The 13746-nt window shown below is 58.0% G+C and overlaps 1 protein-coding gene across 1 annotated transcript; it reads left to right on the forward strand.

Moving 5' to 3' along the window:
• The first annotated feature begins 1916 nt into the window (after positions 1–1916).
• LOC123775732 (histo-blood group ABO system transferase-like) lies at positions 1917–13392 on the forward strand. Its single transcript, XM_045771224.2, is given in 7 exon segments — positions 1917–2217; positions 7537–7606; positions 8215–8271; positions 8437–8472; positions 9040–9174; positions 11263–11855; positions 11858–13392. Coding segments are annotated over 7 exon segments (984 nt in total). The 5' UTR covers positions 1917–2189; the 3' UTR covers positions 11923–13392.
• Positions 13393–13746: the final 354 nt, after the last annotated feature.

A 13746-nucleotide genomic window follows, 5' to 3' on the forward strand; every position in this document is an offset into this window, starting at 1 on the left:
AGCACTGACCTGTTCAAGTCTCCATAGCTATGCCTTTTCCAGAATGCCACGGAGTTGAAATCATACAGGAGGTAGGCTTTTTTTTTAAAGGATGTTATTTATGTATTTGGGGGGTTGGGGCAGAGGGAGAGAGAGAGAATCTCAAGCAGACTCCCCGCTGAGTGGGGAGCCCCATTGGAGCTCGATCTCAGGGCCCCGAGATCATGACCTGAGCGGAAATCAAGAGTCGGTCGCTGAACAGACTGGGCCACCAGGTGCCCCACACACCTGCTTTTCTTGATCGACATTCTCCTATAATATTTTGGCTCCTTGCTAATGTTTTTCAAGCTGTCATGTAGTTATTTTTCTTTTAAAAGCACATCAGACAATCTGTGCATCTTTATCTTTTACCAGGGGAGTTCAACCTCTTCACACGGGATCAACAGCACATTCGGGCTTATGCTTGCCATCCTGTATCCTGTTTTCTGTTTAGTGTTAACTGTTGAGCTTTCTGGTTCAGTCATACTAATTATTCTGCTGTGACCTTTTGCACCCTCGCCTGAACTCACTGCGACTCTTTCTTTCCCCTGCATCCCTAATTGAATCATTGGTCCCCAACCCTTCTGCTTCCTGCTTTTTCTCATTGTGTATTCGTCGTGCAATGAGACTGTGGGGTCTTCGTTTCCAGGTCTAGGGTGACCCTTTGGTGGTGTTTGGGTATTTCAGCTCGTCTGTTTGCCGCAGTAGCCTCCGGAGGAGCAGCGACCCTCTCCGCCCGTGTCTGAGTCGTGTTGGTGTCCCAGTTTTCCTCGTGAGCCACAGCTGGGGGCTGCTGGCTTGTATGTCCCTCCTTGCCTGGTAGCTGGGGAAGGAGGGGGGCTGAGGACGCAGCGCAGATCAGCTGAGGCTGTGTGCAGGTGTCTCTAGGGAATGTGAGAGCTTTAGCAATGTGCCACTTGCTAAGGTCAGCTGGGCCAAAGCCGGGGTACATGTCACCATCTGCCTGGAGACAGGGAAGGGGTGAGGGGCTGATGCAGGAACCTAGGAGTGAGAAAGAGGAGCATCAGGCCCAGGACACTGGACTTCGGGGGGACACCGCTCCCTGGTAGAGCAAAGGGGGAAGTGGCGTTCTGATAGGAAAGAATCTGGCTGAACTGAGGAGAGCCCAGGGAGTAAGGAGTGGGAATTCCAGGACTGAGTGAGGCGGGAGAGCAGAGGGTCCAGGCTCAGGTGTGCCTCCCCCGCCCAGCCTCAGCTTCCTCACCTGTAAAAGGAGGGGCGCCTGGGTGGCACATGGGGCGCCTGGGTGGCACAGCGGTTAAGTGTCTGCCTTCAGCTCAGGGCGTGATCCTGGCGTTATGGGATCGAGCCCCACATCAGGCTCCTCTGCTATGAGCCTGCTTCTTCCTCTCCCACTCCCCCTGCTTGTGTTCCCTCTCTCGCTGGCTGTCTCTATCTCTGTCGAATAAATAAATAAAATCTTAAAAAAAAAAAAAAAGGAGGGTCACTATGGCTCCTATCACAGGTGCCCGGCTGACTAGAAAGAAGCCTCTGGAACAGTGCCTGGCAGGTACTAGCTGGAGAGGAGTGGGCTATCGTGCTTATCCCGCCCGCCCTCATAAAGTCCCTCCCAGCCCCCCTGGCGGGGACACCGTGTCACGGCCCAGCCTTCCTGGGGCGCAGCCGCGGAGGCACCTAGGGGCACTCAGCCGCAAAGGCGCCCCAGGGCCTGGAAGTTGGGGGACTCGACGTTGGGCGGGATCGCGGGGGGCTGCCGGGATCGCGCTCTGCGGGGCAGGGGGTGCGGCTCTGCCCAGGCCGGGTTCCTCCGTGACGGCGGGCGGGCGGAGCAGCGGACCGGGCGGGGGCACCGGACTGGGGACCTAGCCTGCGACCCTAGCCTGGGGCTCACGGGCGGGGCTGGGGGCGAGGTCGAGCCCAGGGGGCGGGGCCAGGAGGGGCGTGGTGGGGCCCGTCTTGCAGGTGTGGGTCCGGGAAAGCCCGCCTCTCCACGGGGTGGGGTCGTCCGCGACCCGGAGATTTCCTCGCTAGCTCTTGCTCGGTCGGGCACTGGGTGTCGGCCCGCGGGAGCCGCCCCAGTCCACCTCCGGGAAGCCGAGGCGAAAGGTCGCAGAGGGGCTGGAGCCCTGGCAGCGCCGAGAGGACGCGAGGAGGTCGCCGTGGGACAGGGGGCCGTGGGACACGGGGCCATGGCAAGGCTGCTGCGGACGCAGACCGGTGAGCGGCGGTCTCCCCCAGCCGCAGGCCGCGACGGGAGGTCGGGAGCTTCCTGGGACCCCGCTGCTGGGAGCCCGCAAGCCGGGCGGGCGCGGCCGCCCCCGGGGTCGACGGTCCGGGTCCCGCGGAGGTCGGGGGCCCTGCGGAAGCCCGGGCGGCCTCGGGGACGGCGCCCGCCCCCTTGCGCCTGCTGCGGCCGCTCCCTGCACTGGGGTGCTCCGGCCTGGGCGAGGGGCAGTGCAGCCAGGGCTGGGGTGCGCAGCCGGCGAGGGGGCGCAGTGGGGGTCGCCCCCCAGCGCCGAGGCCTGGGGCGCAGAACGCGCGAGCCGGAGGGTGCCGGTGGGGGCAGCCGGCCCGTGGCCCTGGTCCGGTTCCACACGGCTACACTGTACTCTACCTTCCAGGACTGCGTGTGTCCCCATCCTGGGGCCAACAAGTGTTTGGGGAGAGGAGGCGTCAAAGGGGAGCGTGAAGTAGGGCAGAGGCGTCACCGAGGTTGGGGAGGAAGGCGCGGCTGGGAGGTGAGCGGGGAGAGTGGAGATTCTCTGGAAAGAGCTGTTGTGGGGGGTGGTGCTCAGGCCCGCTGCCCCCCAAAATACTCCCAATTTGTTCGTGTTTACTGTAAGCCAGGACTCTCCCCTGTCACTGACCCTCAGGAAAGCCGGGTAGTGAGGGTGCTTCTCATTTTACCAGTGGAAAACTGGTTTAGGGAGATCTGGGTCCGGGCCCCCGGGTCACAAGGCAGGAAGGGCCAGAATGGGGTCGGATCCAGGTCTCTTGAGCCGCAGCTCGTGCTTCCTGGTTTCACTCTCAGCCTCCTTTATAGCAGTTTGTTCCTTTTCTCCTGGGAAAATACATTCACAGCATTGATACAAAAAAACCACACGTGGAGTGCAGAGCTTACTAAGTTGTGAGCCATGCAGACGCCTGCGGGGTGAGCGCTGCAGTCAAGGCAAGAACTCCGGTGCTCCCCATGGGCTGTCCCTCAAGACCCGGGTACTTGCTACTTGCTGTGGAAAACAAAGGCAGAAGAAATAGAGAAAAGAAATCAAACTTTCTTCGAACTTACAGTCCGTTGACAAGTCCTTGAGATGGGCAGAGTGACCTTCCTCTGGGAGCTTAGCTGTCCCAATGTTCACATTTGCTAGAGCAGAGGGCAGCCTTAGTTTGCCACTAGCCCGACCCCCAGGATCCTGTAAAAATCCCCTTAGAAACTTCCTTTATCTCCATCCCGCCATGATGTGTGTTAGCGATCATCCCCCGCGCATATGACCCGCTGATAGACATCTATGAAGGGTCTCGCGACTAAGGTTTTACTAGACAGCAGTAAGTGGCCTTTTCCTAACGGCACCTAGCCGGCCCCTCAAGGTCCTGGAAACCTTGCTTCCGAATTCCTTAGAGACTTAGGCTATCCCTAAGGCCCCCCAACTTGAGAGTATGGAATCAGTCACTCCTCATGACCCCAGTGCAGCTCTTTCTGCCATCGGGTCCTACGCCCATGCTTTAAGACCTCTCAAGAAGTCTTTCTTGACCGTTTGCTCCCGAACCCCATTTCACAGCGTAGTGTGCTGTCTTGGTTGACCTCAGGCACAAGGACCAGTGTCCTACCTGCTGTGGGACTCTTGAGGACCAGGGCCTCTGCCGCTGGTCTCCATACCCCTGTGGTTCCAGCGACATCTGGCCCGTGACTGACCCCATGCAAACCTGAAGATTGACTTCAGGTCTTCTGAGAAACCTGGCAAACAGTCCCCGTTCTCAGATTCCCTGCACCCCTTCATCTGTTCATGTATTCATTCAACCAGTATTTTTAAAGATTTGGTGGGCGCCTGGGTGGCTCAGCCATTAAGCGTCTGCCTTCGGCTCAGGGCGTGATCCCGGCGGTCTGGGATCGAGCCCCACATCAGGCTCCCCCGCTGGGAGCCTGCTTCTTCCTCTCCCACTCCTCCTGCTTGTGTTCCCTCCCTCGCTGGCTGTCTCTCTCTGTCAAATAAATAAATAAAATCTTTAAAAAAATAATAAATAAAGATTTTTAAGTACCAGGAGGCCTGGTGCTGGGAAGAACACCTGCCACAGTGAGCCAGGTGAGGACGTGACCTTGGAGACACGAATGGGGAGCCCCCCAGTGTGTGAAATTCTGGGGGACAGGCATGCCAGGAGAGGACCCAGCTTGGGGGAAGGCACCCCACATTCTCAGCTGGGCATGTTAGGGGTTAGAGGGAGGGCAGAGGGCTGAGGAAAGGAGCCAGTCTGAGAGGCAGGCGGGAAGGTGACCTGGGGGGCCTTGGAGAGGGCCGTCAAGGTGGCAGGTGGTCAGCTGGGTGTGGGGTGACCAGGCTGCTCTGTGGGTGGCTCCCACGAGGTGCTTGACTCCTTCACCTCAGAGCTTGCACCTGGAGGACTGACAGAACCATGTCCGGGAGTTCTGGAAAGTGGCATGGCTCCAGGCTCTGGCTCTCCTCTCCCTCCGGCACGTCTCACGGGAGCACACATGTCACTCAGAATTACAAGCCTAATCTCCACTCAGTCTGGACTGAGCCTGGCTGTGAACACACCTAGTGTTTCTCTTCCTTGAGCTTAGAGGCTGGTGTTCTCCTAATGATGGCTCTTACTAATTTTTTTAAGATTTATCTATTTGAGGGTGGGAGGGGCAGAATGAGAGGGAGAGAGAGTCCTCCGGCAGACTCCCTGCTGTGCGCATGGCCTGAGCTGACATCAAGAGTCAGATGCTTAACCTACTGAGTCACCCAGGCGCCCTGTTTGATGACGCTTATTTTTAACAGCTTTATTCGAGTAGCATTTACTTCCCATGACATTCACCTGTGTAACTGCACTCCTCGATCATTTCCAGTCAGTTTACAGAGTTGCATCATAGATCTTGGAATGTTCCCCAGAATTCCCCAGTGCCCATCTGCAGTCCCTTCCTGTTCCAACCCACGCGGGGCAACCACTTACTGTCCCTGTAGCTTTACTTTTTCTGGACTTTTCCTATCAGTGGAGTCTTAGAATATGTGATCTCTTACATCTGACTCCTTTGTCTTTGAATAAATGTTTTCAAGGTTCACCCATGTTGGAGCGTGTTATCCATGTTTATTTCACATTTTCAGAAACTACCCAGCTCTCTCCCAACGTGGCTTTGCCATTTGACGCCCCCACCCGCAGTGTAAGAGGGTTTCCGTTTCTCCACATCCCCCCAACACTTGTTCTAGCCGTGCTTGTGGCTAGAAAGTGGTGTCTCCCCGAGGTTTCGGTTTGCTTCACCCAGTGACTAATGACACTGAGCACCTTTCCATGTGCTTATTACCCCTGTGAATGTCTTTGGTGGGAGGTCGGTAGAAAATGTTTGCCTTTTAAGAAATTGGAGTATTTGTTTTCTTTGTTGAGTATCAAGAGTTCCTTAATTTGGGACACCTGGTCCTGTTAGACGCACGATTTGCAAATATATTTTCCTCATTTACGGCTTGTTGTTGGACTTTCTTCATGATGTTTCTGAAGGCAAAAGTTTTCATTTTGATGAACTGTACGGATTGTTTGTGCTTTTGGTGTCATGTGTGAGAAATCTTTGCTTGTCCTAATGTCACAAAGTTGTAGTCCTGTGTTTTCTCGTAAAAGTTTTCCAGGGGTGCCTGGGCTCTGACTTTGGCTCAGGTCGTGATCTCGGGGTCCTGGGATCGAGCCCCAGGTCGGGCTCCCCGCCCAGCAGGGAGTCTGCTTCTCCCTCTCCCTCTCCCACTCATGTGCTCTCTCTCTCTCTCTCAAATAAATGAATAAATAAAATCTTTTTTAAAAATTTAAAGAAAAATCAAAGTTTTCCAGTTTGTGTTTCTCAAGGCTGCCTGAATCTTACCCAGGTTGTCTCAGTGGTTGGCAAGCAGTTGTTAATAGTGTCCCCTTAAAGTGCTTTTAGTCTCTGTAATATTGGGGTGTTGGTGCCTCCTCTTCCATTCCTGATTTTATAGTCCTTTGTGTCTCCCCCCTCCCCTCTCTCTGTCTCCCCCTCCCCTCTCTCTGTCTCCCCCTCCCGTCTCCCCCCTCCTCCCTCTGTCTCCTCCATCTCCCCTCTCTCTGTCTCCCCCTCCCCTCTCTCTGTCTCCCCCTCCCCTCTCTCTGTCTCCCCCTCCCCTCTCTCTGTCTCCCCCTCCCCTGTCTCCCCCCTCCTCTCTCTGTCTCCTCCATCTCCCCTCTCTGTCTCCCCCTTCCCTCTCTGTCTCCCCCTCCCCTTACTGTCTCCCCCTCCCCTCTCTCTGTCTCCCCCCTCCCCTCGTTCTGTGCCCCCCCCATCTAAATTTGGTCAGTCAGCTACAGCTTTGTCAATTTGATTGCTCTTTGTAAAGAACTAGCATTCGGTTTCACTGTTTTTTTCCCCTTTCTGTTTTCTTGTAGTTTCTTAGGGTCAAAACTGAAGCACGGAGCTGAGATGTTTTTCTATTCTAATCCAGGCATTTACAGCTCTAAGTTTCCCTCCAAACGCGGCTTTGGCTCCGTCCCATAAGTGTTGGCATGTGGTGCTTTCCTTTTCATTCTGCTCAGAAAATACCCCGATGTTCTTTTTTGACCCATCGGTTGTTTGGAGGCATGCCGTTTCGTTTGCACGTGGTCGTGGGGTTCCCGAAGTGCCTTGTCGTGGCCCTTCTCATCTGGCTCCCCTGCGGTCAGAGCGCGTGCTTCGTGCGACAGCCTTCAATGCATCGCGGCTTGTTTTGTGACCCAGCACTTGCTGCATCTGGCAGAATGTTTCTTGCGCCCCCGAGGAGAGCGTGCATTTTGCTGTTGCCGCGTCGAGTGGGTGCGGGGCTGTCAGACGGTCTAATCGGTTTGTGGTGTTGTCAAGCCTTCCGCTGATGGTGTAATTGTCCCATCCATTATCTGCAGCAAAGTAGGATGTTGAAATCTCCAACTCTAACTGCTAAACTTCTCCCCGCAGTCGTGTCCGTGTTTGCCTCGTGTATTTGGGGGCTAGGCTGCTAGGTGTGTGCACGTCTGCGTTTGTCCTATCTTCTGTGCCGTCCTCTAGTGCTCACTTCAGACTGCAAGGAAAGGGGGTACTCGGTGGAAAGAGGCCCTAGGGAGGCCTGCCTCACTGTGGGATCCGAGGGAACCCCCGGGCAATGTGCTGGGAAGGAGGAACCACCTGCCCTCCTCTCTGTGAGTGGGAGAGAAGCCAGCCTCGGATCAGGTCGTCCAGATGCTGGCGGAATGCTCACACATCTGCCCGCGGGAGGCAGCCTCCGTCCGAGGGGGGTGATCTGAGTCACACGCAAGGGAAGCAGGCAGGTTGGGAGGAGCAGAGTGGAGTGATCGGGTCCCACTGCTGTTTTCCAGGAAAAACCAAATGCTGCTCTCTTCACACTGTGGCCTTCCTCCTAATAATTCTCGTCTTGGTCCTCTTGGGGTAAGAAACGTGTGCCACCGTCTAGCCCTTCCAAGCAGCAACAGCAGCCAGCAGAGCTGTCCCCCACCCCAGCACCCCCACAGTCATGACAGGACTGAGGAGCTGTCCCTCCACACACACTCTCCCATTGAACCCCACCTTGTGAGTGAGCTGCTGTCTTCCCCACTTCACAAATGGGGAACCATGTGGCTGGGGAGTGGGGAAGGCTAGTGGGGGAGCTGTGCTGTTAGCTTTCAGAGAGAGAAGATTCTAGAACTCTGGAGTACACGCCCGTGGTTGCTCTCCTGGGGGTTGGGGACACTGCCAGGGTTTGCTCCCTGTGGCCATCCCGGCTGTGATGTCCTCGCACGGGGTCCCATCTGGCTGCTGCAGGAACTTAGATGGAAGGACTGTCCTCGGTGACGGTCTTCCTGCCATCTCCACAGATGGAATGTGTCACCTGTGCTTTGGGGACAATGGCTCCGGGCCCCACCCAAGCCCCTACAGCTGCGCCAGGGAGCTCTGGCCTCCCCATCGGGGTCTCCGTCTCCTGCTTTTCACGGGGATGGCTGGAGAGCCCTCCCAGGTCCACCCTCCTCAACAGTGACCTTCAGTACGTCTTTCCCCAGCACTGGTTTCCCGAGCCTGAGGAGCGTGATGCAGGGGATCAGGAAAGCAGGGGCAGAGTAAGTAGGGTGGGGGCAGGGTCACAATGCCTGACAGCCTCGGGGACTGGCTGTGTGCTGGGGGCAGAGGGCGCTGCTCACGGGCTCATGCCGCACCTGGGCGGGTGCGTCGGTCATCTGGGGCCTCATTCTCTGCAAATTCCCATCACGCTGTGTTTTTTCCAGGCTGCTTTACCCCCAGCCCAAGGTGCTAACACCCTCGTGAGTAAATTTACTGACATTTTCCCCTTCCCCCTCTCCCCTCCGTTCCCTTTCCTTCCCCCCCTTCCCCTCCCTTGGCCCAACTTAGGGGAATTTGACTAGACACTGAAGGGCAGGTTCATTGCAAACTCAGCGAGCACAGGCTTTGCCAGATTCTTTTCCTCTCTCTGTTTCTGAGATCTGGATTTGGAGCCCACAGATTATTCTCTGTCCTTCTCTCCCTCTGTGTCTTGCATTTCCTCCTTTCTGTCCCTTGCCCACCAAAGAATGTGTGAGGACCCCTCGTCCAGCTGGGGAATCCCAGCTCCCACTCCGAGCAAGGTCCAGCAAGGTCCAGGTTTGCTTAGAGCTGGAAGTGATTTGCACAAGTTTGAGTCTGGATTTGCATCTCATTGGTTTCTCGCAAGTGTGAAGTCCCTCTGGAAGGAGGGTGCGCCCTGTGGATCACTGAAGGGGTGGAGGCAGGGGAGGGGGAGGTCCCGGGTGGGGGTGGTGAGCACCAGGGCCCTTGGTGTGTTCACCCTCCTGCCAGCTCACATGTCGCCGTGTGGCTCTCTTGCGGTGCAGTAGGAACGATGTCCTTGTCCTGACCCCTTGGCTAGCCCCCATCGTCTGGGAAGGGACCTTCAACACTGACATCCTGAACGAGCAGTTCCGGCTCCGGAACACCACCATCGGACTAACAGTGTTTGCTATCAGAAAGTAAGTAGATAAGAGGACGGAGGGTGGGGACCGGGAGGCAGGAGAGACAGAGGACATCAAGGGGCGTGTGTGTGTGTGTGTGTGTGTGTGTCTGTGCTCAGCACAGAGTGGGTGGGGACCCCCGTCCTGGGGATTACTGTGAAAGTGCATGCATCCCACAGTCTTACTGGGCTCTCGTGGGTGCAGTGAGGGGGACACCACCGGGCTCCCTCCCAGGAGGCTGCATGTCACTGAGGATGACAGCTCCCGCCTGCTGCCACTCCCCTCGGGCAGACACAGCCCTGATCCCAGGCTGCTCTCCTGCTAAGTCAAGGGGCAGAGCACCCCAGCATACAGGCTACCGGGGAGCCCTCCTCCAACCAGAGAAGTGGAAGGGGGCGGACACGTGTGCGGTGCGTACTGGTAGCCAGGCAGTGCCTGCAGGGCTGGCTCCTCCTGTGTGTCCCTGATAGGATGAGGCTCCTGAGGGGGACAGCCAGGTCAGGCACAGCTCTCCGTGCCAGACCCCAGACCCCTGACAGGGAGCTGACCAGTGAGGCCTGGGACAGGGTGACCCGTGAGCGTGCTGGGCACAGCTGCAGGCAAGTGGCCCGGCCCCTCAGAGCCTCTGGAAGGTGGGGCTGGTGACAGCACTGGCTCTCAGGACTGCCATGGGGGGGGAGGGGGGGATGAAAGCCTGGGGGTGCAGGGCCTGCGGCAGGCGGAGCTCCTTCCTCCACAGAGCGCCCCCGAGGCCTGCAGGATCGCCCTGAGGCCTGTGCAAGCCTTTTCTCAGGCCACACTGAGAGAGGCATTCGGCCCCCTGTGCGGGGACTAAGAAAGGCACAGGGTCACCTCAGAATCCTCCTCCAGTTCCTGGACACAAGGAACTGAAGTCACCTACCAGACGCTCACAGCTCAGGGTCCAAGGCCAGCGCTAGGGCTGTGTCACAACACTGCCCACTGCTGCGTGAGTACGGGCTGTCCTCGTGTGTCCCCCTCTGGGCTCCGAGCCTGGTGCCTGGGCGAGGGCAGGTTCTGGGCTTGCATGAAGGAGCCCCGGCCCGTGGCATCCTCGGAGGGAACCAGACTCAGAGTCCAGCTGCGAACTCACACTCACATTGGCTGGGCCTGGACTTGCCCCCTGGCGACCTGACTCGGGCCTGCGGGGTGTGTGTGCCTGTCCCCTATTTCAAGGCAGTGCCCGCCTTCCCCGTGTGGGCCATTGACTAACCTGCCAGGGAGGGGGCAGGTGGGGGGTAGCCTCAATGCCTGCGAGAAAAGCCAGTCTCAGAGGGGCTCACCACACTTACTGACGACAGGGCCCAGCAATGTCAGGGGGTTGGACAGGACTTCCCACTTCTTGGGACCAGGGAGATGTAGACCTGGACCCCGAAGCTTACCCCCTTGGATTCACGGCTGAGGCCTGAGCAAACACCCTCTTCTTCCAGGGGTCCTCATGCCCCTTCCCTGCCCCTGGGCTGGACCTGATTCCTGAGCTGGGGGAGTTCAAGGTGACCCCTCCGAGGAATACCTCCGAGGTTGACTGAGGACCTTGTTGGCAAGAGGCCCAGTAGCCTTTGAAGGGGGACCCTCCCGGAGGGGGGGGGGGAGACAGATGTGTGGGGACCAGCGACAGCCCACTCAAAGCAAGTGGAGCAGGCGGCCAGCCCTGCTGCTTCTACCCAGTCTGTAGGGCATAGAAACAAGGGTTCTGCCCCAAGGTGCTATGCTGCTGGCAGGTGGGGATAGGACCTGCAGGGGGGCTGCCAGGGGAGGGCACCCACAGGGTTTGCCCAGAAGCTCAGCACAGGGGCAGTGTTCCTGGCCCCAGCATGCTGACTGTGGGGCTGCCAGGGTTTCCAGCCTCCGAAGCCTCAGGCTCGCCGATGGTCGATGGGGTGCCGATGGCCCCCATCTCTGGGAGCAGAAGGGAGGGAGGGCCCTCCGGCTGACTCGCTCAGGGTAGGCCAGGAGGGTGGCTGTGGCTTAAAGCAGCCCAGGGCCTGCCCCCCAGAAGAAGGTGCACCCGTCCACAGCTCCCAGCTCTGGGGTCCTGCCACCAGCCCCTGGCAGTGACCCTCCTCCCACCCTGTCCCGTCCCTGTAGGTACGTGGTCTTCCTGGAGCTGTTCCTGCAGACGGCGGAGAAGCACTTCATGGTGGGACACAGGGTCACCTACTACGTCTTCACCGACCGGCCGGCTGCGGTGCCCCGCGTACCGCTGGGCGAGGGCCGGAGGGTGGTGGTCCTCGAGGTCCTGGGCGGCCCCCACTGGCAGGACGTGTCCATGCAGCGCATGGTGGTGATCAGCCGCTTCTGCAAGCAGCGCTTCCTGCGCGAGGTGGACTACCTCGTGTGCGCCGACGTGGACATGAAGTTCCGCGACCACGTGGGCGTGGAGATCCTGTCCCCCCTCTTCGGCACCCTGCACCCCAGTTTCTATGGGGCGGCCCACAAGGACTTCACCTACGAGCGCCGGCCGCGGTCCCAGGCGCACATCCCCAGGGACCAGGGCGACTTTTACTATATGGGGGCCCTTTTTGGGGGGTCGGTGGCAGAGGTTCACCGACTGACCTCAGCCTGTCACCAGGCGATGGCGATCGACCAGGCCAACGGGTTCGAGGCCGTGTGGCACGACGAGAGCCACCTGAACAGGTACCTGCTGGACCACAAGCCCACCAAGGTGCTGTCCCCGGAGTACCTGTCATGAAGAAGTTGAGATTTGTGGCTGTGCCCAAGAATCACCAGGACATCCGGGCCACATGAGGGGCCGCCCCACTCCGTCAGGGGTGCCGCCCTGAGCGGAGTCCTGGGAGCAGGTTCCTTCTTCTTCTGTCCCCTGGAGGGAGACTGTGGAGCCCATCACTGCCGGCGCAGCCACGTCCAAGGCCCCACCCCCTCCGTGCACAGGAAGCCTGCCTGGGGCCCCACGTTGCTCTCTCTGTGGTCGGTGCTCCTTGATCACTTCTGGGTCGTTTGCAGCTGTGACCGGTTCCAGTCTCTGGTTTTACGTCAGATGTTTTTCTGTGCCAATGCTGAGCAAACATTTTTATTATTAATTTTTTTAAGATTGATTTACTTACTTGACAGAGAGAGAGAGAGCACAAGCAGGGGTTCGGGAGAGGGAGAAGCAGGCTCCCCGCTGAGCAGGGAGCCGGAGGTGGGACTTAATCCCAGGACCCTGGGATCACGACCTCAGTGGAAGGCAGGCGCTTCACCGCCCGAGCCCCCCAGGTGCCCCTGCCTTGCTTTTAAATGGCTGTTTCTGTGCTGGGGTTTGTGAGATGTGGACACTCGCTCACCTGGATGAGTGTCCTGTTGGGGTCCCTCAGTGCCCACCGGTGGGTTTGCACCTGTGCCCTCTGTCTGAACATCTGCCTGCACCACGTCTGAGCAAACATTCACCGAGTGCCTGCCGTGAGCTCAGTCTCCCAGCGAGGGGCAGAGCGTGAGAGCCAGAACTAAGACACACAGTCCCTGTTCCCGGCCCTCCTGGGACTCGCAATGGCCCCGTCCTCCTGACTCACTACCTTCCTTGTTGTTGCAAGGAAACAGACATGCAATGGATAGTGTTCAACACGTTGATGTGTGCGGTTCAGTGGCAGTAAGTACATCACTGCTCTGCACCTGCCGCCTCCGTCCGTCGCTTCTTCATCCTCCCACACTGAACCTCCGCCCACGAGACACTAACCCCCATTTCCCCTCCCCAGCCCCAACACCTACCAGCTCCTTCCACCTCTAAGAGTCAGAGTGCTCTCGGTCCCACAAGTGGGGTCCTCCAGTATCGGTCCTTTAGGGACTGGCTTACTTTCGTAGCACAGTGGCCTCAAGGCCCCATGAGCCTGGGCCTGACCCACTTTTCCCCCAAAGGAGTGGCTCAGCCCACCCTCTCCTGTGTAAGCCGAGCCTCCTCAGTCCCCTCTGCACCCCTCATCTTCCTCCTCAGCCTGAAGGGCCCCTGGGCCCTGTCCCTAGGGCCTCATTGACCCTAGCCAATCTTCAGCTTTAAATACCTGTTCAGGGGCACCTGGGTGGCTCAGTCGTTGAGGGTCTGAGGGCATGATCCCAGAGTCCTGGGATCGAGCCCCACATCGGGCTCCCTGCTCTGCTGTGAGCCTGCTTCTTCCTCTCCCACTCCCCCTGCTTGTGTTCCCTCTCTCGCTGGCTGTCTCTTTCTCTGCCAAATGAATGGGTGGAATCTTTAAAATAAATAAATAAATAAATAAATAAATAAATAAATAAATAAATAAATAACTGTTCAATCCAGGTGTTGACACACCCCCGGGGCCTCGGGCCTCACCTATCCCATCTGTCCGCGTCAGGTGCCTGCTCTCCCCGCCAGCTGGCCACATGCTCCCCCCACAGGTGTCCCCATCTCAGGAGAGGGAAACACCAAGTCCAGACCTTTGGAGTCCTCTGTGACTTCTTGCTTTCCCCAAGCTCTCCCGGTAGTGAGGTGGCTGCCGGAGGGCATTCGGTGTCCCAAACATTTAAGGGCACATGTGAGTCTCTGCTGCCCAGGGCGATAGATAACAGTTGGGGCAAGGAGAAGTCAAGCAGAATCCCTAGAATTAGGGCTGAGGGATGAGG

Source organism: Ursus americanus, chromosome 18, assembly GCF_024610735.1.
Source record: "Ursus americanus isolate L20-20 chromosome 18, mUrsAme1.1.p, whole genome shotgun sequence".
Classification (NCBI taxonomy): Eukaryota; Metazoa; Chordata; class Mammalia; order Carnivora; family Ursidae; genus Ursus; species Ursus americanus.